This window comes from Sturnus vulgaris, chromosome Z (assembly GCF_052056855.1).
Source record: "Sturnus vulgaris isolate bStuVul1 chromosome Z, bStuVul1.hap1, whole genome shotgun sequence".
Lineage (NCBI taxonomy): Eukaryota > Metazoa > Chordata > Aves > Passeriformes > Sturnidae > Sturnus > Sturnus vulgaris.
In genome coordinates this window covers 10,902,929-10,928,288 of record NC_142283.1, presented here as the reverse complement: position 1 = coordinate 10,928,288, position 25,360 = coordinate 10,902,929, and the positions used below count along the sequence as shown (strand labels likewise).

The window sequence follows — 25,360 nt, the reverse complement described above, 5'->3', positions numbered from 1 at the left end:
GTTGCAAAGAAAGAGCAATTAGACATAGCAAATAATAACTAGAAAGAGCAGCTGAATTATGCACCAGCCTCTCTCAATGATGCTACTGGTAGGGCAGTTGCAGTAAACTACTTTTAATAGCATACTCACGCAAACTGGCTTAAAAAGATCTTTTTATTTTGCAAATCAGATGAGAAGTCAATATCATTGACTTCACCGTTTGATTATTTTCCAGTGCTATTTTCGGTGAAAGCATAATTATTTATCACTTTCTGAGTGTGTAAGGCTCACTCATATGTATCTGCTTTCTGTAAGACAGCAGTTGTTTTTCAGAATTTTCTGTACTCAATGTAAGTATCAAAAGTGGGAAAAACAGATCTGACCTCTACTTGGAGCTGTCCTCCTGTGAGGATGTACTGAAAGTGTTGTAGCTGTGATTTATATTGTTTTAGTGTGCTAATACCATAGAGCTGATTTTACCCCTACCTTGGAAGGGCAACAAGATGAAGGGTTTATGTGCCTGGGTTTCCTCTGCTTAAATTTTGTGTGTGATAGGTGATAAACTACAGAGCTCCAAGGCAACAAATAGATACCCACTGACAGCCTTGAGGCAAACACAGGCAAATAGTTACTGCCAAAAGCATTGGTACTTTTTGTTTAAGTGTCAAGGCATGAAAATTTCAGATGTGCCATCTTCTGTCCCTGGAAGTGTTGAAGGCCAGGTCAGGTGGAGCTCTGACAACCTGGTGTGGTGAAAGGTGTCCTGTCCATGGCACAGGGCTGGAATGGAATGGTCCTCAAGGTCACTCCCCACCCAGATCATTCTGTGGTCTTTGAAAGTGTCTGCTGCAGAGCTCATGACCAAAGAAATGGTAAAGCATGGCATCAGTGTTTCTTCTTCAGAGATAATGTGGAGTGAAAAAGCACCTATGAATCACCTCTATAAAAGTTCCTGTCACAGTGTATCAGTATAGAAATATCCTGGGTAGGCTGGTATGGTTAACAATCCTCCTGTGGCATCCGATTAGGAACCTTACATCAGCAGTCAACACAGGGAAGCCAAAATGATGATTATTCACTCATCCTTATGATCATCTTTTTATATACATGAATTATTTACACAGTACAGGGTGCTTACAAGCTTGTTAATTAAAACCTCCTTTTTCACTTCAGTTATACCCCTAAGATTTCTTCAGAGCATGTCATCCTTCTAATGACTTTTATTTCATGTTCATTAAGCCATATTTTGTTTAATGTTTTCTTCTCTTGTCTAAATTAAAAATCTCTTCATGTGGAATAGTCTTGGGAAAGGATACCTTCATACTGAGAGTTTGTTTTGGGAGAGAGAGATGGGTAGTGGGTCTGTTTTGGGTATTGATGTCCAGAATTGCCAGGAATGCTCAAATATTTTTTCAGATGCTCTGTTATCTATCTACTCTTCCATTTTCAGTGTGGCCTGCTCATTTCACCCTTTCTCTGTCTTGCCCACTGGTCATTGTTCTGAGGTCCTGTCTTCCACTGTAGGATACTACAGATCCTGGACTTACAGAGTCTAAATTGCAGAAAAAGACTGCAAGGCTCTATTGTGATACAAATGCTCAGCAACATAAATTGCTCATCACTCACTGTTCATCTGCACTGAAGAGCACCAAAAATAAGGCACTTATTTATAAATAGCTCAGCCTGCTGGATTCCAGTGAAACACAGTTTCATATCTTCCCACCATTTTGACAGTGCATATAAATATGAAACATGCAGTTTTGTGGAAGTGAGCTGTGCCACGATGTCCTCCTGGGGTGTTCACAACCCTTACAGGTTTATAAGTGGCAAATTTAGACCTGTGGTGGGATGCAGCAGTGCCACATGATTAGCAGAAGAAAGATGCTCTGTTTAACAGGGAATGGGAGCTTGTTGACCAGCTCATACTGCCCTTGTATTCCTCTCCAGAACTGTACTTTAAGAGGAAAATGAAGTGGGAATTCACAGTGAATAATACATCTGATAATCACAGACTTTTTTTTTTTTTTTCTCTGCCTGAAAACCACCTGATATTTCTGGAACAAGCCAGAACAAAGGAAGGGCAGCATCCCAGAACCTTCCAAAACATCTGTGAAAGTACATCATTTTACTTCACTGGCTTTGAGTAAGGACCAGTTTGAGATACAGTTTTGATTGTTTTAACTAAGGCCATGATTTATTTTTTTCCCAATCCAATAAACACAGGAATTGGAGATACACGTGGAATCTGGAACTTGTAAATACTCCAAGTGTTCGGTTTTGCTCTGCATTTTCTGTGACCATTTGTCTGAGTGTAATTTGATTACTGAAGTGTTCATGAAAAGGGACGAATGTTCGTGTCGAGGAGAACAAGAACAGCTGAAGCGAATCTTTTTAGTTATATGAGTGCCTGCATGCTGTTTCTGATGCAGTTGACATCATTAAAAAAATATATATATATTCAAGCTTCATTTAAGTGTGGTATTGTGTTGCTTGCTTTGAATGAGGAACTAGTCCAATAAGATCTGTGGTTTGTTGCTACGATACTAAAAGTGTATTCATAAGCAAACTTCAGGCTTCCGTCAACTCTAACCTTTATTTTTACCTGAATTTCACGTATTTCCACCAGAGTTCTCACTTTGCCTAAAAACCTGTAGAAAGCAATTCACTAACTATGATCCAGAATAATTCAGACAATTCATCTTTTTGTGGATCCATATTATGCCAGCTCTATGAGAGCAAATGCATGTCTTCTGAGAGTCATACAAAATTATTACAATTTTACTGGAGAATAATAAGCAGTAAAACGGCTTATTATTGTCAGTAAGAGCAGGAGAAATGAGTCTGCTGTCTGACCACTGAACAGGAGATTCAAATGGGAAATTCAATCCTCTTCAATTCAGTTAAAACCACAGAAAAATACACTGGGCTGAGTACTGGAATAGCTGCTGGTCTACCAGTCCAGGCATGAAGAAGTCCAGATGTATTTCTGTGCTTTGTCAAAAGTCTCCTCTGGAAGATTAAAAGTTGCCAGGGGATGTCAGAATTATCCATGACATGTTTCCTGTCTGTAAACAATGACTACCCAACGTGAAAATGATGTGACTGCCACTGAAAATGTTTGTGTGGTGCTGTGACATCCTTTAACAGAAGATCCTGGTTTCTGTGAGTCTCCCTTTGTTGCTTTTATTCTCACTGCTGGCTGACTGTTTCCCTTCAGTTTGCCTGGTACCTCACGGAGCACTTCTGGGGTATCAAAGCTTTATTGCAGCAACATTCAATTCAGCTTATAGCTTTTCACCTTCTTTAGTTCCATCCAGGGTCACTTAAGTGTGTGGAGCTATAATTCTGCACATTGCTGTAATAACTGTAATACATTCCCCATCCCTGGAAGTGTTCAAGGACAGGCTGGATGGTGCTTTAGCAAGCTGGTTAGTGGGAGGTGTCCCTGTCCTTGGACAGTAAGGTCCCTTCCAACCCAAATCATTCCAGAATTCTGTATGTTAGAATGACCAAGACTTGCACTCAAGTGCTAAGATCATGTAAAGAGTGAAAACCGAAATGTGGAAAGAAATAAAATCCCAATATTCCTGTGTCTTCGGGGAATATACTTTCGTTTTGTGACTGTTTTTGCTGGAGGTTCTCTCTCCCTGAAGCAGTACTGTTTCCTGCAGAGAGACAGAGACAGCAGTTTGCATGCTCTTGCCAAACTCCTAGGAGTGGTGATCTGTCATCTCTTCCTCTCAGGTTGTGTGGGGGAATTAGATACTCCTCTGCAACACTCCCCCTTGTTCGGAGAGTTAAAAAGAATCGCTGTGCCAGAAATAGTCGACGTGAATTCCTTGTCCCCAGGCTTTGGTTCACCAGACTCTGCAGAGTCATCGTGGATTATTTGCATGGGGATGGAGAGACACAAACATCTTGCAGAGATTAGTGAGACATGACGCTCCCGTATTTTGTCGAAGGCGCTTATCTGTGTTAAACTCTCGGGTGCGCCTCATTTTCGCTGGTTCTTACCCTCTCCTTCAGGAGGATACAGTCACCCACTCAAGGAGCAGAAATAGTGCATGACTAACTATGTCACGGAACAAATGATTAATACTAAGTAGTTTGTGCAAGCTGTTTGCAAACAATCCACGTGCCGACAATTACGCTGGAGCAATTTTGTGAATACCTAACTCAGTGTGTTTTGCATAACTCAAGACTGGCTTCCAGATCATTAAATTCATAACTTCTGTCTCGTTTGCTAAATTCATGAATGTCATTATTTCCTCTAGCCTGTAGAACTGGCAGTGTTAGACTTGACTGTGTTAATTAGTCTTGGTAACACCGAGCTGGTGAAGCTATCAGAGGGATGGTAGCTCTGATGACTGAGGAGCTGTTTAAGAGGCATTTAAGATGACTGAGAGCTGCCGTGTTTTTAGAGTTCCTAAGTCACTTGCAAGTTACAAGTTTTTAAGTGCAGAGTAGGGCAGGCTACACAGGCAGGTGCATTAATACATCTGATGTTCTCAGATTCTCAGTGACACAAATGAAGATGCTGTTTGCCCCAGCTGCATCTGGAAGACCCATAGACCCGACCACTGGCTGCCCAAGTGCATCAAAACTCTCTTAGAGTTCATTTCTGAGAGCTGAGAGCCTCTTTGTCAGCTGGAATAACTCATTGGATGTCTTCAGGGTCAAAAAGCTGACCTGTAGAGAGCCTTGCAGCTGCAGGCATCATCCCATGGATCAGGGCAGGGGAAGCTGAGCCATGAGGAAGAAAGATCTTGTATGTCATGTTCGTAGGGAGCTCAAGCACAGACAAGAGTTTATTGATTAATTTGGTTCAGAATGTTTGGGAGCCTTTTGACTCACAGAAATGTGCAGCCCAAGGAGATGCTAAAGCTCTTAATATATTAACCAAATGCCCAATGTGCTTGGGTAATAGGTGCTCTGCAGTGAGTGTAGTGGCTTTTCAGCTGTCACAGCATTTTTCAAACCCTACATAATTCTAAGGAGGAAGTATATTAATTTTAAGGGAGATTATAAGATATTATTTCATAATAGGAAGATATGGAAGCAGTGGAAATTTAAAGGAATTGCAAAAGAGAAGATATAACCAGTATCAAAACTAGATTTTGTAGGCCTTTTTCATAACTTCCATGCTGAAAAGCATTTTTCCCATCATTAACATCCAGGATATTAAATTGTTGCTGTTATTTTCATTATTTTCTCATAAAGAAGGCCAATTCCTGTTAACTTGCCACAAGTTTGTTTTCCCTTTCCCCTCAAGCAGTGTAAGATATCAGTAAACATAGGTAGAATGAGGAACTTTGTTTACGAAGAAGTTATATTGGTATTTAATTATGTCTCAATAATTTGTCCACCTCCTTCTGACTATCCTTTTTCTAACAAGTGTACTGAACTTCCCTACCATGAAAGGTCTTGCCTGGTAAGAGCAGTATGCTGAGTTATTTATGGATGGACACATTGCTTAAAGCCTCAGTTACCACTGCTCCACTGAATCTAAACATGATTCGAAGGAGGGATTAATATGTATGATTCATATTTCATTGTGACTTTAAAATTTTGTGCAATCACTTTATTCTTGGTCCAAATGACTACGATAGGTGCAGTTAAACCAAACTGGTAGCAGTAGTTGTGCAAGTATTTATGTGTAGCAAGGAGGTGAAGATGTTGTGTGTTTCCTGTCAGACATTTGGATGAGCCCAGAAGACTGAATCACAAGTAGGAGCTGTAAATGCTCTCTTGATGATCTTACACATTAGAAATCCCAGAGTCAGACAGGGATGGGTGATGATTTTTGACACATTCTCCCAAATCTCACCATAATACTGTCTGTAAACCACTTTCTGCCCTCTGAGGTACCTACTACAGCAAGGCCTGGTTTCATGGCTGTATCCAGGACTCTTTTGGAATACAGTGGACCATTAGTAACTTGCTTATCCCCTTAAAACTAATGAGAAAATCACAGCACCAGAATTCCCACAGATATGGGGTCCTGATGAGGGGATTTTCAGTGGAATGTTGGAAGGACACACAAATGCACCAGAGCAGTGTAATGGTGCAAATGCCCAAGTTATTTAACAACACATAAAACAAAATGGCTGTCATTTCCCATTGTTTTTATATATTGAGGCAGTTGTGTCTAGCACAGCAAAGAAGTTGAGATTCAGGCCTTAGATTCTGCTTCTGACAAAGGCTTGATGTATCACTTAACCACTTTTTTTAAAAACATCTTTTTCCCTCTGATGCATGCCTGTGTAAAAGGCTGTGAAGTATTTTGTCTTGCTGTAAGCCTTTGATGGGTGAGAGGCCTGTGTCCCCCTGGGGCACTGTGGAGGGGGTTATCTCCATTTTATAGCGGGGTTTGCTCACTGAGGTGAGGCAGGAATCTCAAACTGGATTGCTCAGCTTCTATATTCAACAGCCAGCCGGGACCCCTTCCTCCTCCTCCTCCTGCTTCTCCTCCTCTTCCTCCTCCTCTTCTTTCTCCTCCTCTCCTGTGTGCCTGGTAACAGGCTCTGTGCAGTCACACATTTTTGTGGGTCGTTGCTATAACGCTTTATTGGAAACTCAAATGCCTCTGCCTCTGGGGGCGGGGGGTGGGCGCCTCCTGATTACAGGATCGTGCCTGATTTTGTGGTTTGCATTCTCAGAAAAAGCAATTTCAAAACACGAAACTTCTACACAGTGGCTCGTCGTTCAGGTTTTTGTTTGTTTGTTAATGACAATCTCTTAAGTCAGCATTGGGAATTAGAAGTAGGGAGCAGTGGTTAAAGCATTTGCAGTGGGTAGAAGACACTCGTCTTTGGTGCATTCTCAAAAGTTCAGATTCCTGTCTTGTGTTGAAAAGTAGTAAGTCTGTAGCTGAGGACCTTAAAAGCATCACAGCTCCCAGTTTATTTGGGTTTTCCCCTGCTGAGGAAGGGAGCATCACTGCCTGATTAGTGAAAGGTGCCCAGCAAGCTGAGGATGCCCATACAGGATGAGACCCTCTGTCCCTGGCCAGCAATTGGGCTTCAGGTGAGCAGCAAGAGGCATTTAAAGTCCATACAGGACAGCACATTCCAGTGGCCCATCCCATTTGTCAGCTGCCTGTATCCCATCACATGCAGACTGTATTTGTTTTAAAAAGAGATGCTTGATTTTTTTCCCCCGCTCATCCCATGCCCTGAGAGCCAATATTAACGCTTTTTTTTTTCTAATTTCCCATTTTTCTAATTAAATCCTTGGTGTATTAAATAAGAAACCTCAAATGGAGCTCTTTAAATTCTGATCCTGGTTTTAAGCCAAGCCACGTACACCCAAGAATTCACCTTAGAGCCATGTTTTTAATGCCTAGCCTCAGAAAGATGAACTACTAACTTAATCTACCCTGGCCTCATTTAATAGAGTTAAGAGATCAGGCTTTGCAAGCTTAATTCTCAGCTTTCTTTCATACAAAAAAAATCAATATAGAACAAAATGCCCTTGTAGCTAAAATTAATCCTGTGAAACATGCCTGGAGCAAGGCCCGGCAGAAGAGGATGCAGTGATGAGCTGGTGCTGGCTTTCTGAGGAATGGGACACGGGTCAGCATTCATTTCCCCTGCTGTACATTGCCATACACAGCTATCATTTCAGGGGTGCCCCGTGGATCACTGCATGGGTATTTCTTCAACAGGCAGAAGAAGAAGGAAACTGTAGTGAAAAAGAAGGGAACTTCTCAGGGACACAGCTGCTGAGGGTATGGGGAATGCAAATGCTCTGGAAGGGTTGAAAACACTTTCAAGCTACGCTGTAATTGCACTGGTGAGTGAAAACGGTGCTCCATCAGATTTTATTCCTTGCTGCAGGTGTTAATGGTGAATATAATCTAATTGGATTAAATGCTCTGTGCATACACCAGGTACATCTCAGAAGGGGCAATAGCTGCTTTTGTAAAATGAGACCAGACTCCTTTTACCAACACAGCATGAATCAGTCTTCTCCATACCCTCTTTCCTTTTATTCTACATTTCCTTCCAGAATTAATTTCTTCTTGTTCAGTCACTGTTTCGCTTGTGCCAAAAAAGTTAAGTCATACAGAAAGAGTACTCACAGCCTGTTGTGCCTCTGAAAAAGCGACATTTTCCAGCTATATGCTGCAGCATATCTTACTGATGGGAAGGTGGAAGCTGCTGAAACAGGACAAAGATGAGACTGCTGTTTCACGAACCCTTTATGCTGAGGAGCCTGGCAGGGGTGATGTGCCAAGGAGCAATGTTTGGGCATGTGCATCATAATTACAGCCTTGGTTGCCAAATTCCCTGTCAGCTCTTGTGCTGTGTTAGCAGCAGGTCCTCAGGAGCAGGGCATCAGAGCAAACATTGCACTCCGTTAATGTGAGCTTTAGAAACCCTTTCTGTGTGCTAAGCCAGGAATTCATTGTTAGCCTAATCGAGGTCTTAGCACTGTTAGCAAAGTGGTATTGTTGGTCCCAATGATGCAGGGGAATTATGCAAGTGCCAAAGCTCATTCTCAGTAACAACACAGTTCAAAATGTTGTAGTCAGAGTCCCTGTATCTCTGGGATCATCCTCTGGGTTCCCAGATCTTTGGAGAGACAGAGCACATGTGCCTGTGTGGTTTTGGGGTCTGGTGGTTGTGACTGGCAAGTAATCTGTGTTCCAGGATTTCTCAAGGCAGGAGCATTATGTTGATTTTGGGAGTTTCTCCTGCTTTTGGTCTCTTCTATATATTCATTAATGCTGCCTGCATGTCTACTGTATTTTCTTGCCCATTCCTCATTTGTTTGCAGTTGTACCTTATGTCCACATTTTGGGTATGTGGTAGGTTTTACACTGGGTAGTTGTCCCTTGTTCTGTGTAAATCTTGTTTTACTCAGCTCTCAAGGTTGTAATCTAGTGACCAGTAGCTGACCACTGAGTGGTGAGTGGTGATTTTTAGCTCTGGCACCGCCTGGTGCCATTCTGTGCTGGCAATGTCGTTTTTTGCTGTTACCTTGTGATGCCACTTCTGGGGATCTTCAATATAACCCTTTTTTATTTTTCATCAGCCTTCAAACTCTTTATTTCACAATAATCCATCTCATATTTTATTCCTGCAGTGTGGTCACACCTATATGTTTGATCTGGGGTTGTTGGTAATCACTCTAAAAGACTAATGAGACTTCTTCTGTTAGCAGACATACAGGCACAGAGTGCCCTTATAGCTGCTGAAATGGTTTTCTTCAAGTTTAGCCAGCAGCACTGGTGTGTTAACAAAATTCCTTTGCAACAACAGTCTTCCTCTATCCCACCTCCCATGTGAGGAGCAAGGAGACAAATTTCAGCAAGCCCAGTGTACTTGTAGTATCTGCTTCAACGTGCTGCTGCTGTTTTGGCTCTGTTGCTGTCAAGAGTTGAATGGCTTGAACCAAAAATTGGGGAAAAAAAGCCCCTCTCCTGTTCATTGCCTGAATAACACGTGGGAAAACTGAAGACTGCCTGCTTCAGAGCCCTTCTGAAATGGAACCCTTTGGACTGATAGTCAGGATGTGCAAAGCACCTGTGCTTGTGAGGTGGTTTTCCACAGAAAAGCACTCAGACATGCCTAGACAGTCTGCTGAAGGCCTTTGGCTCAGTAGAATGCTGATCAAATTCTGCTAAGCACCACTTCCAGCTGTCCAGGCCCATAGTGGCAATCAGAAGAAACCCCAAAAGATGCTCTTGGTGGAACAGCCACTGTGTTTTGTATTCTTTACAGGCTTGGCAAGACTTGTAGTGGGGCAGCTGCTTCTGGCAAGTCCTTGCCCACTTCATTTGTCCATTCCGACCTCCACAAACAGCAGCTCCTGGCAGCTTTTTCTCAAGGGCTTTACAAGGGCTTTTTGGACACTGATGACAATCCTGTGGCACCTGGGAGTGAGTGCCACAGACATGGACTTGGCCACCACTTCCTCCCATCCGAATTGTACTGCCATTTTAGAGAAATGCCATAGGGAATTAGCACAGCTCCTCCTGGTCTGTTTGCACAAGTGACCTGACCATGTGCCCTTTTTTAAACTAGAAAGGCAAATTTTAGGGAAGGGAAAACTGTTCTCTCTCTTGGATCTGTATGAAATGTTCTTTATTGAACTTTGAATGTTGGAGTTTTTTTCTTGCTGGAACAAAGAACACCTTGAAGTTTTTGAAGGAATATTACTTAGGATAATTTATAAGTGGCTATTCAGATAAATAATGGACCCCACGTTCCATGAGCAGCAGAAAGTTCATGTTTTACATTGTCTCTTTGACCTTGTAGAGAGCTGTACATATTCAGATTAGTTTGGAGTATTTTTGTGTAGCATTAGAGAAAGCGACCTCAAGTCATGTCTGTCTGGTCTAATAAAAGAAATAATTTTCAAGACAAACTAAGTCAAGATTTAAATTAAGCTAACTCCTGTGGTATAGTGATTTTTAAAATCAACAGTCTGCATTTTTAGGATTCGCATGTAAGCATTGCCTGGATGGATGCCAGGGTTCTTTTGCTGCAGGAATCAGTATAGCTCTGGCTAGTCCAAGAAAGCCTTTCTTTCTGAGCTTTTTTTCTCTGCAAAAAAATAGTCTTTAGTGTGGGGACCAACCCAGTTTGAAATCATGGTCTTGGTTAAACAAGGGTGTATAAGGAGACAGATGGACAAGTCAAGGAAAAAAGGAATTTTTGACATAATCTTACTAGCTTTTGGTCCAAAGCAGGTCTGGGATTTTCTTCCCCAGAGAACCAGAAGTCTGCATAGCAGGAGCAGCAAAGTGCTGACGGCAGAGCAGGTTTTTTGCTGCAGCTGGAGCACACCTCCCCTCTGGAGCAGCCTGGGCTGGGATGTGGTGAAGAGGGGGCAGCTCGGCAGCTGATCAGAAAGGGGAGGCAGTCTGTCAGCTCCAGCTCCCACAGTCTGTCAGCTGGCAGCACCAACTCCTCCTTGAAGCATTGCCGCTTCAGCTGAGATAGCACACATTAGAAAAATAAAATAGCATTCTGTAGCACCTTTTCTCATAGCATGAAATGAGGAAGTGCCCACAGACTTTAAGGAACTGGGCTTTAGGCCTAAATTTTCTAATTTCAACCATGGAAAAAAACAGTCCTCCCAGTTTTTGAATATTGACATCAGATTGCTCAGAGCTGCTGTTGAGCTCTGTACAGTTGTGAGTCCCCACAGTGGCACTGCAAGCCAGGAGGGTATTTTTGCCTTCACTGGAACTTTCTCTGATGCAATTACATAGCCTGTTTTCTCTTTTCTGTTTTGTATAAAAAATGTATATACTTATATATATAAATGTAGGCACTGCCTTTGCTCCCAAGAGTCAGAGGGAAATAATATTTTCTGTTGTTATTTACTTTTACATAGTTAGCAAAACAATGTTCACATCTATGCTTTTAACTCTGCTAATGAAGCCATTATAATGTCAAATAAAATGTCACCGTGACTATGCCTAATTAGCATTACAAATTCGGTTGAAGAAATAAATGACCAGATCCTTCAGGGTGCAAGTCAGCCCAGCTCCAGGCGCTTGTGCTCACAAGATTTACAAGGATGGGTCTGCAGACTGATGAAATGGAGGCCTGGAAAATGCTGCATTAATGAAATGCAAACCGTGTTTCAGCTGTTAAATGAACCTGCTCTCTCAGGTGTCTCAGGCAATGGGAAAAACCTGTAAAAACTGCTCTGGTTGGGATACCAAAAGCAAATCAGTGGTTACAGTCTCTGCTTATGGGCAGGAGAAGAGACACATCAGGCCGTGTAAAGCTTAATATTCCATGAATGGCTTGGTCCAGAGCCCACTGAAAGCCAGTGGAAAGACTGTCAGCATCTGATCCAAAGGCAATTAGTCAAAAATTAAGTATTCAAGGCCTGTTCTTTACCGAGTAAACAGTGAAGACAGGTGGTCATGGCTGGTTTCTAAAACAGGAGCTAGTGATGTGCAATAAAAAATTAAGCACTCGTGGACAAAGAAGATGTTTGTGCTGGTGGCACTGTGTAAACACATTACTAAAAACAGATAACAATTAGCATTATTCAAATAAGGTTTAATCGTCTGTTTGTGTAGTTTGAAGAAAAATTGGTGCAGATCACCAATCTTAATGGCAGATTAAAGTTAAAGACATTTAAACTGAATTTACATGTGAACTTTAATTGTCATTTTAACTGAAATAGTCAAACTCTACTAATTTCAAAGGGAGGTAAAGAAGGAATTTGTCCGAGAGTTTTAATAAGGGTGGAGCAGAGTTCAATACACAGATGAAATCTCATAAATCTCTGTTCTATGATTACTACAAAGTTATGCACATCTAAATTATCATTTCAGTTGTCGGAAACCTTCACTATTGTCCTGGTTTAGGGCAAATTTGGGAGGAAACCTCTGAATGGGGTCCCTCTAGGCAACAGACTTAAACAGTCCTTCCTCCAACTGGTTTGGGGAAAATATTTCCTTCAAGAGAAGTGGAAAAAAGCTGTTTATTTAACAGGCAAAACACTCCCCAGCACAAAACCGACCAATATTAAACAATAAAACCTCTCACTGCTCTGACGAGATGACAAATTCAGAAGAGTCCCTTTCGAGGGTTGCAGCTCAGCTCACTCAGGCTCTTCTCAGTCCCTCCATCCCTGGGCAATGCCACGGCCCAGGCCAGGCCTGGTGGGACACAGTGTCAGCTCCTGCTGCTCTTATGGGTTTTCAGTCCAGAGCAGGTTCAAAGAATTCCAAGAAAAAAGGAAAAAAACGCAGTGCAGGGAACTTCTCTGCCTCAGCTAGCCAGAAAAACTAACCAAGAGCAAAGGAGAGCTCTCTCTCTCTCTGTCCACTGCAGACAACACAGTCTGAGAGCAGGAATGGGGGAGCCCGTGCAGTCTCTGATAACAAACTCTGCACTTCTTCTTTCCCCCTTCACTCCTGGAACCAGTCTTAAAACTGCAGAACATAATATCCAACCCAAACAGAACAAACAATTGGGGATACATGATAAAGCATCATAAGCACCATAAAGTCATCCCAAGACAACTATGAAATTACACTGTTTCAGCAATTACTATTGAATGATTTAAAAAATAATTTGTGGTTCTTCATTAAAAAGCAGTAATTGTTGACTTTAAAGAGAGACAAATCAACAATAAATATGTAAAAGCATTAAGAACACTGTCAATATCTAAGGCTTTCTACTGAAATGTGGCTTCTCTGTATTTTTCTTCAACTGCAACCTACATAGAAATGACAAATAAACCTTTCAAAATACAGTTAGGAAGGCATTAAATCCAAACATCTCCAAAGAAGCATTTCCCTCCCTCAGTCCCAGTACAAAGGAATCACTGATTACTCTTCCTCCCCAACACCCACAGAGATGTTCCCATGGTGTGCAGAGATGATCAGCTGAAACTTAAGAAGAATGCCTGGTGACTAAGTTTTGTGTATGCTATTGTATCAGAAAAATTCTGAAGACAGGTTTGCAGTCTAGTACTCCTGACAGAGAGAACTCTGCTGCTTTTTTCAGGGCTGAATGTTTATCTTTCAAGCACCTTAGCAGGGAATTTAGCAGCTAATAAATCACAGTGATGATAAATGCTTGTGTCAGTGCATCTGTGGGCTCCTGAAGGTGGTGGCAGAAGCACAGATGGTCTCACTCTGAGGAGCACTTCTACACGCAGGCTCAGTCCAAGCCAGGTTATCCCAAATAACATCTCTCTCCAGGGAGGAGGAGTGTGTCTCAGCATGGGAATAGGCTGCTGGACCACACTGACACATCCATCTGGGACCCCAACAGCCAGTGCAGGGTATGAGAGAGCTTATTGTCAGGTGTCAAAACCAGACTCAGGACAAGGTAAGCCATACAAAAGCTCCAGTTTGTTTTTTGTTTCCTGGGCTGTTTGGTGCTGCAGTATGGATGCAGCTCTTACTGCAAACATTTGTCACTCTGGTTGCTTTTCTGCATCTGGTAGATTTCTTTAGTTGATCCCCTAGGCTTTCCCATAATAGTCATAGCACTATGCTTGGGATGTTGTCTTTCTGAGATTCTGAAGGTGTTTGCTCCTCCTTGCACAGGTATGTTCAGGTTGTCTGCTGTTCTTTGTATGTGCACAGAGTATGTTCTGTGTGTACTGAAAAACTAATTTCTTCTCACTCACGTTAGCACTCAAATTAACGCTTGCAGTGTTTTGCTGGTGGGAGGTGGAACATTGCATAAGAAATATTTGTACTTCTCCTTAATCTTGGACAAAGAGGACAAGGCAAATCCTTTATACTCCCATCTATTTGCAGTGAGAGACAAACTGGAGTTAATTTACCTGATTATCTCATAACCTCAGAAAAAAAGTCTGTTGTGGTTCAGTTTTCAGGGACAAATTTATTCAAACCAGCTTCCCAAACTCACTATGCACAGTTCTTTATTTCTGTCCTGAATTAATCATATGTTTAAATTAGTAGGCAATGTTTTCCAGCTCAGAACTCAGAAATTCTGCACAGGTTAGCTCCTTGTGCACTGAGTGACTTGTTCTTTATCAGACTCATCCCTCTTGTGTCTTGCTGGCAGTACATGATGTGCATCGATTTTGGACAGTGATCCGTTTAATTAGCTTGTTCTTGTGTCTTGGCAAAAAAAAAAAAAAAAAACAAAACCCAAAACCAAAAAAACAAGGGCCACAGGTACCAAACTCAAGAGATAACAAAAAGAACTGAGAACACCTTCAATTACAGCATTCTTTTTATCAAGTTCTGAATTTAAACTATCTAGAAATTAGATGATGAATTAATGTAACTGCAAATTAACACAACGAGGGTATGCTGTTTATAACTGTTGCAAAGCTCCTTAGGATTTGGGGTTTTTTTTGCCATTTCACCCCTTACATCTGTGTTGGAGAACCCAAGGTTTTATTTAGTAAAACTAGTGTAAATTGACTCATTATCATATTATTCTGAATTCAGGATGACATTTCTAAGATCCATGCAAACTTGAGCCTGTTATTACCAGTAAACTGCTTTTAAAACCAAAGTCACATTTTTTAACAACTTTGAAATGGTTTGGTCTCTCACATAATAGACATTAATTACTGAGGATGTAAGGGAAGGATGAACAGACCTAGAGTGTTTAGTAACATAATGGATAAAAAGGTAAAATCCAGGTACGTCTATAGGGCAATATACAATATGAGTTATTGCAGACAAATGCTGAGATAAAGTCACAACAAAGAGCTCACAGACCAAGTGATGCACTGGAACAGGCATGACATTTTTTGGACAGTCTTATGTCTGGAATCCAGTGCCATTGTAAAGCGATACAACTTCTTTAGAAAAGCTACAGGGAAGTTCTTAACTAAAAGTTGGAGTAATGTATAATATTCTGGCTGAAAGTGTGGTAGAAGCATTTTTGTAGGGCAGAGAATTATTTCACAGCAAAAGCCAGAAATTGCTTGGATTCTTTAACTTCTTTCCTGTCTTACTAAAACTGTAAATAAACATTTATTTTTAAGACTAGGGAAAGGAGAGGAATGATAGTAAGGTAGAAGAATGATCAAATAATAAGAACTACTCACCTTAAGAGAACAGAGGAGTTTACCTCAAATCCTCTGTCCTTTTCTGGGAAAAGCCAAAGGCAGTGTTGTTGGGAAACATAATGGGTTAAGTTCTATAACAGCATCAATGACATGGAAAAAATGAGTATGGAATGCTTATTTATCAAATATTTTCCAGCTCAGAAATCACAGTCTATGTATCTTAGCCTCTTGTGCATTCAGTAACTTGTACTGCTTCGTTGGTAGTACATGATGTGCTTTGATGGTAGACTGTGATCCATTTTTTTAGGCTACTCATATGTCTGTAAAAGATCTCCCAACTGCACACACAGAAAAAAAGAGCTGTAATATAAAGAACTGAGGAGTTTTTTTGGGTTTTGTTATTTATTTATTTGTTTGCTTGTTTATATGTCTATCAAAGAACTTTTCAGCATCCATTTGTAAACGAGTCTGGCTGAACTCGAGCAGTAAAGAAATACCTTCTCATATCCCTGTTAGGGGTGCAGGGAAATCTTTGCTTGAGAATGCTTTGAAATCCAAAAGGACAAATGAGTAGAAAGAAAAACATGTTCTCAGAAACAGGCTCATTAATGACTGCTGCATTTGAGTAAAGCTAGCAGAATCACAGTCCATTTTAGCTGGGTGAGTATAAATTTTCCTGTTGTTCATGCAGTTCTATTGATTGGCAGGCATCTTCTTTGAACTAAAGGAGTGTATAAAAATTAATCAGAATCATTAGCTTGTGTCCAGTATATTTCTGATCACTGTCTTTCATTTTTTTAACCACAGAACCCCCTTCACCTGCAAATGAGTTTAGAAAATTCACTGAGTTCTGATGCTGATGTCACTTTCTCAATCCTCGCCATGAACAACTGGTACAATTTCAGCCTGATGCTATGCCAGGAAGAGTGGAACATCACAGATTTTCTCTTCCTCACACAACAGAGCTCCAAGTTCCACCTGGGGTCCATTATAAACATTACAGCAAACCTTACTTCAACCAGTGACCTTCTGAACTACTTGCAGTTTTACCTGGAGAGCATCAAAGACACGACGTCAACCATGGTGATGTTTGGGTGTGATATGGAGAAAACGCGGAGGATTTTTGAGATAACCACGCAGTTTGGTGTGATGCCTCCAGAGCTGCACTGGATTATTGGGGATTCACAGAATGTGGAAGAGCTGAGGACAGAAGGTTTGCCCCTCGGTCTGATCGCTCACGGCAAGACAACTCAGTCGGTCTTTGAGCATTACGTGCAGGATGCCATGGAGCTGGTAGCCAGGGCTGTGGCTGCAGCCACCATGATCCAGCCTGAACTGGCTCTCATTCCAAGTACAATGAACTGCATGGACATGGATGAAAGGAATATCACTTCAGGCCAGTATTTGTCAAAGTAAGTTTTACCTGTGTTGGTTTATTTTTTTTTTCCCCTTTAGGTAATCTTTGCTGTATTGCTAGAAAAATAATTTTCTTCTCCCTCCTACCATTCTCTGTGGGTTGGCAATCATGCTGCTAACCCTCCCTCACAAACACATGGTTCAGTATTTCCTCCTGCTTCTTTACTTCTGGGCAGATAATGAAATTTTAAGTTTGCCACAGTGGGAGAGAAGCCACAATTTCAAGATTCTGGTAGAAGAAAGCACTGTTCCACAGAAAGAGAGATCACATAGTAAACAAAGGCTAGGTTACAGACTGTGCTCTAAGACTCATATTTATATTTATTCATGTAAGGTGGGCCACAGTCAAATTCTCTGAGATTTTGAGTATACAAAACACAGAATATTTGCATTGCCTGAGCCCTCGGAAAATATGAAGATGTGTAGTAGCCCTTGATAGTATGCTTCTGTGGAAAAGAGAGGAAAAAAGATGCACCTTCATCTCCTCAGAGTGTTTCTTCTAGTGAGAACACTCAAAAGTACAAAGTGCTGTCTCTGCTGCACTATATCAAAGTTATTCCCAAAACTACTTGGGTCTTCCTGTCTAGAAATATTACAGTTCTTAACATGAGTGGAAAACTTGCATGGTTCTTTTTGGAAACAAGCAAAAGTGTTCTGGCTAACTACATGAATTCATCACTTAATCTACATCCAGCAACTGTTACACGTTTTCCCTCCATTACATTTAGTTTTCAACTTAAAGATTTTGTTGGACAGTTAGGATAAAAGTTCTTCAGGCTTTTTGTGTTGAATTTTTTTGAAAAATATAACTTTTTCTTGGATATGTCTGCACAATTATGTATTAACAGCGCTGCTCAAAACACAACCATTTGAGACCCCAACATTTCCTTAGTCCTCTTGTCCATTGGAGTCAAGAACTCTGTTTCCAAAGAGGGAAACAGGGCTTGGGAAATAAACACTGGACCGACTCACAATACCCCAGTGACTTTTGATGTTTATTTTGCCTCATTATTCTGGGTATTTTACTTAGACCATAACTGAAAAGTAAAAGTCAGCAGGAGGCTTCTTACAGTAACAAGAGGGCAGCAGTTTTATTAATAGGCTTTTTGAGGTTTCAAGAAGGGATAAAGAAAAAGGAAAACAAAGATAAAACACTTAAATGTATTAATGAAAAGTAATCCATCATCGTTGCTCTTTACAGAGAGACATTAGCTTTTGTTATATTTTGGGAGACAATATGCAATTTCACATCTGTGAAATTTCTTTTCCCTTCACATTGGTAAAGGTATTGTGGAAGAGAGAAAGGACTGTGTGTTTAGCCTTGTTTTTTTTTCCCCTATACATTTGCTTGTGAACCCTATTAAAGAGAAAATAACAGGTTAGAGAAATCCTTGTCCTAAATGAGTGCAGCTGTTTCTGCAGTGTATGAGTGAGACAGGTACCTGACGGCCAGAACTGATGTATTTGCGTCAGTAGCATAACTATTAACTCTGAGTGGTGCCACTGTGGTGCCATTAATTTCTCAGGTGTGACACGCTGATGAGTGGCTTCACTGTGACCAACCTGGCCCATCTCACCAGGGCTTTTAGGCTTTTTTAGCCTCCAAAGATGAAACTTTTGGCTGGTGCTTAACTGCTTGTTTACTAATGAGTGCATTTTTCTGTCTGAATGAACCCATCTGTCTTGGTGTGAAGCCTTGGAGCTGGCGTGGGTGGGCATGGAGAAGGGGATGATGGAGAAGCAGTGCACAGACCTCCACCTCCTCTCTCTGCAAAGGGTAGATGAACAGCAGCCCCACTCTCTGGCACAGCTAGAGATCTCATACCTAGGCTATGCAGACATTTAAGTGCACCCAGGAGCAGAATAATGAGCTAGTGCATGGCAAAGCATGCTTGTATCTGTGTGGATATGGGTATAGATGTACAACCCCCTGAAGATTTTACTGTTGTAAGTCACTGTCCATCATTCCTCTTAAAATGAGATTGATTCCCTCATCTATTCTTGCCTGCTCACGGGAGCATCCTTGTTGATAGAACAAGGCATTAAAATTTCAAAGCCTCATCCTCTCTTACAGTTTCAATTAGTTCTTACAGCTTTAACTCAGCTTCTTGGGTAATTTCATCAGCCTGCTATTTCACAGATCCATAAAATCACAGAATGGTTTGGGTTGAAAAGGACCTTAAACATCACCTCATTCCACCCCCTCCTATGGGTAGGGACACCTTCCACCATCCCAGGTTGCTCCCAGCCCTGTCCAACCTGTTCTTGAACACTTCGAGGGATGGGGCAGCCTTAGCTTTTCCAGACAACCTCACGGGAAAGAACTTATTCCTGGTATCCAACTAACCCTGCCCTCTGGGGCAGTTTGAAGCCATTCCCTCTTGTCCTATCAAGTCTCTCCAGCTCTGTTAGAATCCCGTTAGGTACTGCAAGGGTACTAAAATCCTCCTCAGAACCTTCTATTTTTCCCTGCCAATTCTAGTTCTTGCGTCCAATAAGCTTTCCAAAAAAAAAAAAAAAAGAAAATAATTTCATTAAGTCATTCTCAAATATACTACAAAAATACTGCTACTGGAGAGTGATAGTACTGCTAAAGATCTAAGGAGCAGTTCTTGTAACAAAGCACATGATAAACAAAGCTGAAATGAGCAAATGACACATTTTGGAATCATTGTTCAAACTGAAGTGATTCTGATAAAGCCTTGATGCAGTTATCACAGACTGTCAGTGTGAATGTCAGCTCCCATATATTGACACAGCATCAAGAAAATTCATTCATCTGTCTGACTTGAGGATCTGGCCCTTCACTTTCTGAAATTTGCACAGGCTGTTTTTCTATACAGATCTGTCAGTAGCCCTTTTGAAACCGCTGCTCAGATACTGCCAGCGTGTCTATGCAGTACCCAGCACTTGTAATTCCCCAAGATTCACACTGGAGATTTCTAGCATAAGAAGTGCAGTCAGAGCCTCTTATCTGTTTCCTAAAGTTATCGAGTAAAGGAGTTTTCACTTGAAGTCGCTGGCATGAGTTTTACTGGTGCTGCTCACAGTGCATGAAAATGCTCAGCAGCCACAACTGCCTGCGTATAAAACAAAGTGTTGTTAAAATGCTTCTCCAGCATGGTTTCCATAATTTATTTTGATTCATGTTCTGTCACTACAAAAAAATACAGAACATGCAAATCAGCTGCAAAAGTAAGCCACTAATTTGATGAGGTGGTGAAGCTGTACATTTAAATGGTGCTAAATCTCTGTCAGATACCTACTCCTAACAAAACCACAGTGTGAGAAACGATGCTTACTTTTAAAAATTTTAAAGGTTTATTAAAAACTTTAGCAAAATACAACAAAAGGACTGAATAACAAAAAAGGGACATCCCACTGGGTGCTGGTGACAGTAACAAGCGTTCCCTCCTCCCAGATGCCCCATGCAAGGGGCACAGGTACAGGCCCTCCCTCTACATGTCCTGACTACCAAGGCTGTCCCTTGGCAACTACACTGGGGGGAAGGGGACTATGGGGAGAACAGAGGACATCTAAACAACAGATCCCAAACACATAACTATATATCAATAAAATTTCCCTTAGCATACACATAATATTCATCCCTTAATTGCGAGAGCCAACCATCACAGTATTTATAACAGGAGACAGGTACAGAGGGCTCATTCTGCCCTCCTGGGTGTGCTTACTTGTACTATGCGAGTCAAGGAACACTGTGCAGTAATTCCACTGGTATCATTCCACCTTCAGAACATGAATTAATGCATTATTCTACGGCTTCAGTTACTCCCAAAGCACTTGCTTTGCAGCATTCTCATGCCCAGGTTGTGCTGTATTAGCAACATGGGGCCAAATTCATGAGAACTCTGCAAGCTCATTCCACCTGAGAACTTGTCTCCCTCAGTTTTTGGCATTTTTGTGAACAGCTAACAGTCTTTTGTGCACAACTCCTAAAAAAAGTTTTCATGCAGGCCCATCTACACGCATGGAATGGTTTTACTGTTACTGTCACAGTGATGACTTCAGCCTGTATGCCCAGCAAGGCTTGTAAAGAATTGGCACAATTTTTTACAGAGACTGAGGGAAATAAAAGTAACGGAGACATAAAACCCAAACAAGTTTATGGGCACATAAACCTTCCTTTAGTGCTAAAGATTGCCTGTTCCCATAAACTTTGTCTTGATAGTGTTTACATACACAAACAGAGAAGTTACACCATCAGATAGGAAGCACGGATTAGGAGGGAAGGAGTGGGCAGTGGCAGATACCACTGATTAGTGGAGATGTTGTGTCCTTTAACACCGGGCTAAATGGTAAAGGATTTAAAAAATGAAAACTGCATTTAGAGTTTATATATGTTTATATTTGTAAACACCTGTCTGCCTTTTCAGGTGTGATTTCCAGACCCAGGCTAACACATGTACAGATCATATGCTTTTGAGGGTATTGTCTGTGTCATCTTTCTCCAAACTCAACCTACTCAAAAGAGGCTGAGCAAGATCTGTGAAGCTGCCTCAGAGAAGGCTATCACACATGCAACCACACTCAAAACTAAAGCATTTACTTTCATAAATTTACCTTTGCAAAGGGCTAAAATTGATATGGCCTTGAGACTTAAACAGTGCAGACTTTTAACTGCTGAAACCCCATCAAAAATCATCAAAAGTCATCAAAACAAAGTGTAGAGACCAGACTAGAGAAGTATGCATGTGCACACACTTGCAATCGATTTATCCTTTTCAAATCAATTTAAGGTTGTGTAACTATTGATAAACAATTAACTCTACTTTAAAGTTTATATCTTTCTTACTGAGGCTGGAATGACAGCCTTTATACTTCTTCCAACACTTAACTTTCCTCCAATTCTCAGGACTAATGTGAAGTGCTATATTCTGCTACGACAGCTGAGTAGTCTGTCTTCTGAATGCTTCTTACTGAAAAAAAATGCACATGACTTGCCTTGCACCATATTAGCAGCAATTTAACTCTGTTGTTTTTAATGGAACCGCTTTTGTAAGGCTTGTGCAGCCCCTGCCAAATGCATAGCAGCTTTGCTGTAAAGCACTGTGCAGTTCAGCTGGTCATAATGCTCACACTAAAAAGCATTTTCTACTTAAACACTTAATTCCTGCTGAGTTCCTAGCTCCTTTATCCATGTTGTTCTTAGCCTCTTTGATGATGACTTGCCAGAAGCTGAATTCAACAGGCAGGGAGGACAGCTACAAGCAAACATTGCCTTCCAATACAAAGAAAATACCCAACTTATTGTCAGTATCTGGAATAGTAAAAGCCCAGAATTCTCAATGCAAAATGTGCAGTGCAAAACTGGCACATTTCATGAGATCTACTTCAATGTCAGCACTGCACTTTTAAGAACATTACTTTTGAACTTTTAAAAAAAAAAAAAAACAACACTTTTTTTGATGTTTATTTTTATAAGAATTAAAACTGACTGTCCTAGAGAAACCATCTTTCAGTTTCTTCCCTTACTTTATTCTGAAGTGTCTAACAGTGAATTACCAATGCCAAATTTGCATTTTTGAATCCAGATTGGTTCGCTTGAGAGTGCTTGAAAGCTGTTGACAGCACTTCAGTAGCCCCTCTTATGTAAGCTAGATCTCACTGAGATTATTGCATTTTTCTTGGAAGGACATTTCATCATATAATTTCCACTCTTCCATTTTCATATATATTTTTATCTAGGAAAGTGACAGGAGATCTAGTGAGTTCAGCTTAGACCTAACCTGTGTTTCATCAGTTTGTGACGCAAAGGTAACTGAAAAAATTACTCTTCTTGTACTCATTTTTTCCAGTAAGCAAAAAAATACGTCTTTCCCGAGGAGTTTTCATTTGCATTAGATATGATGGGGATCATCCCCATATAATTTAGTCATAAATTACATGGCTAGTTCATTGTGCCATAGGATCTATGTGCTATTAATAGTCCAGGTGTTCAACAACATCCCCATCTACTCTCCTCAGCATCAATTCATGGTTCAGCTGTCTCCTTCTGATTACCCTGCTTTCTCCCTTCAACAGGTTTTTAGCCAACACAACTTTTGATGGTCTCAGTGGCCACATTAAGGTGAAGGGCTCATCCATTGTCAGCTCAGAAAATAACTTCTTCATCTGGAATCTGCAGCACGACCCTGTCGGGAACTTGATGTGGACACGCCTGGGGAGCTGGCAAGAAGGGAAGATCATCATGGACTATGGGATATGGCCAGAACAGGCACAGAGACATAAAAGTCACTTGCAACACCCCACCCGGCTGCACCTGAGGGTGGTAACTCTGATTGAGCATCCCTTTGTCTTCACAAGGGATGTAGATGATGAAGGTCTTTGCCCAGCAGGGCAGCTGTGCCTGGACCCACTGACCAATGATTCAGGTGTGCTGGACAACCTGTTTGAAACCCTCCAGGGGGGCAATGACACTGTTCCCATTGAGCTGAAGAAGTGCTGCTATGGCTACTGCATTGACCTGCTGGAGAAGCTGGCTGAGGATATGAATTTTGATTTTGACTTGTACATTGTTGGGGATGGAAAATATGGTGCCTGGAAGAACGGCCACTGGACAGGGCTGGTGGGTGACCTTCTTGCTGGTACAGCTCACATGGCAGTGACATCATTCAGCATCAACACTGCCCGAAGCCAAGTGATTGATTTCACCAGCCCTTTCTTTTCCACCAGCTTGGGGATCCTGGTGAGAACCAAAGACACTGCGGCTCCTATTGGAGCCTTTATGTGGCCACTTCACTGGACTATGTGGCTGGGGATATTTGTTGCTCTTCACATCACAGCTATATTTCTCACCTTGTATGAGTGGAAAAGTCCTTTTGGAATGACCCCTAAGGGGAGGAACAGGAACAAAGTCTTCTCCTTCTCCTCTGCCCTCAATGTCTGCTACGCAATCCTGTTTGGAAGAACAGCTGCCATCAAACCCCCAAAGTGCTGGACTGGAAGGTTCTTAATGAACCTCTGGGCTATTTTCTGCTTGTTTTGTCTGTCAACATACACAGCCAACCTAGCTGCTGTCATGGTAGGAGAGAAGATCTATGAAGAACTCTCTGGGATACATGACCCAAAGGTAAAGCATGTCTGTTGCTACAAACTCAACCGTTTTCTTCTCTCCACCCAAAATTCACTGCTGCATAATTTATGGTTTCTAAGGAAATCAGAGAGTGATCTTTGTGGAAAACAGTGGTTGCAATTACTTACAACGTGGTGGCATTTCAGGAGAAAAGTTCAGTGAGATAGGACCTTTAAACACTCATAAGAGTGTAGGGGAAAGGATTTAAAAGATTGAAGGTGAGGAGAAAAGTGAAATATTCTGGTGTTTCCACTGCAGAGAAGAATAGTGGGTTTTACATGCAGATTAAGGGTTTGAGTTCAGTCCCAAGTTCCCTTTGATGGGAGTTGTTTAAATCAGTTGGATTATTCAGGTCATCCTGAGACCTTCTCAAATAAAACAACTGCACAGAACAAGACGAAACCATTCATACTCTATAGGTAGAATTTTTCAAGGATTTCACTGGTCATAATGCTCCTGGCAAAGGCATTGCTTGCAAAATTCCCTGTGAATGCTAAATGAAATGTAACAAAACCGAAATATTTTGAAAAATCCTGCTTTATGCTTCAAACAGTGGAATTCACTTTACAAGTAGTCAGGCATTTGATTTTCAGGGCTGTTTCTGCTGAGGAGCCATCATGGGAGGGGATGAGCAGTGCTGTAGACAACCCATCTGCAAAGAGCTCCAACTTCCCAGAACTTTGTCCATCTGCTCTCTCCCCCTTCCCAAGGGGTCTTCAGTTGGAATTTAAGACTGTTCTTGATCTCTTTGCCACTAAGTAGTGATCAAGAAAGCAAGGGGCAGAATGGCTTGTAGAGAGAATAGATGACTGCAGGTGACACCAGAGCATCCCCTGCACCTGGCAGTCACTCCAGGGGACAGAATGGCAACACCAGATTTCCCTTGTTCATGTGGCATTTTCTGCAGTGAAGGTGATTGTATTACCCACAGTTTTGTACTCGTGACCTAGCTGCTGGTACACAAACCATCCACCATTCTGTCTCAAGGGACAGAACTGATAGATTATTGTGCCACTGTAGAAAAGTAACTTTAATAACACGAGAGCAGGGCATACATCTTGCTTTTGTAAACTTCTTGAATAAAGGGTACATATGTCCCTCCAGACAGCAAATTCCAGGCTCCATCTGTTACATTAGTGAAACCTTGCAGTCAGGCTAATGACCAGACAGTTTCGGCTTTGTGAGTGCAGTGCCTGACTCGCTCCCTGCAATGTTAACTAGATGGTTTCTACCGAAAATGTTATAAACAAAGAAAAACAATTTTGTGACTGACCCAAGGCACTCTAAGAATTGATTTATGGCTTAAAGCAAATTGCTTCTAATAATCCACCATTCCACTCCCAGCAAAATATATCATAAATATTACATGAATATCTTCATCAATACAAG

At 41.4% G+C, this 25,360-nt stretch overlaps 1 protein-coding gene across 3 annotated transcripts in view; it reads left to right on the top strand.

The window, feature by feature from the left end:
* GRIN3A (glutamate ionotropic receptor NMDA type subunit 3A) overlaps positions 1–25,360 on the top strand; it is a 69,594-nt gene that overhangs the window by 8,964 nt on the left and 35,270 nt on the right. The window contains exons 1-3 of one of the 3 annotated variants that reach the window (XM_088155858.1): positions 7,696–7,773; positions 16,270–16,874; positions 22,921–23,968. In XM_088155858.1, the coding sequence (XP_088011984.1) occupies positions 7,711–7,773; positions 16,270–16,874; positions 22,921–23,968 (1,716 nt within the window). In that variant the 5' untranslated portion in view covers positions 7,696–7,710. Of the gene's footprint in view, positions 1–7,695; positions 7,774–13,733; positions 13,794–16,269; positions 16,875–22,920; positions 23,969–25,360 lie in introns of those variants that run through there. The other 2 variants (XM_088155859.1, XM_014892616.2) reach the window with 2 other exon arrangements.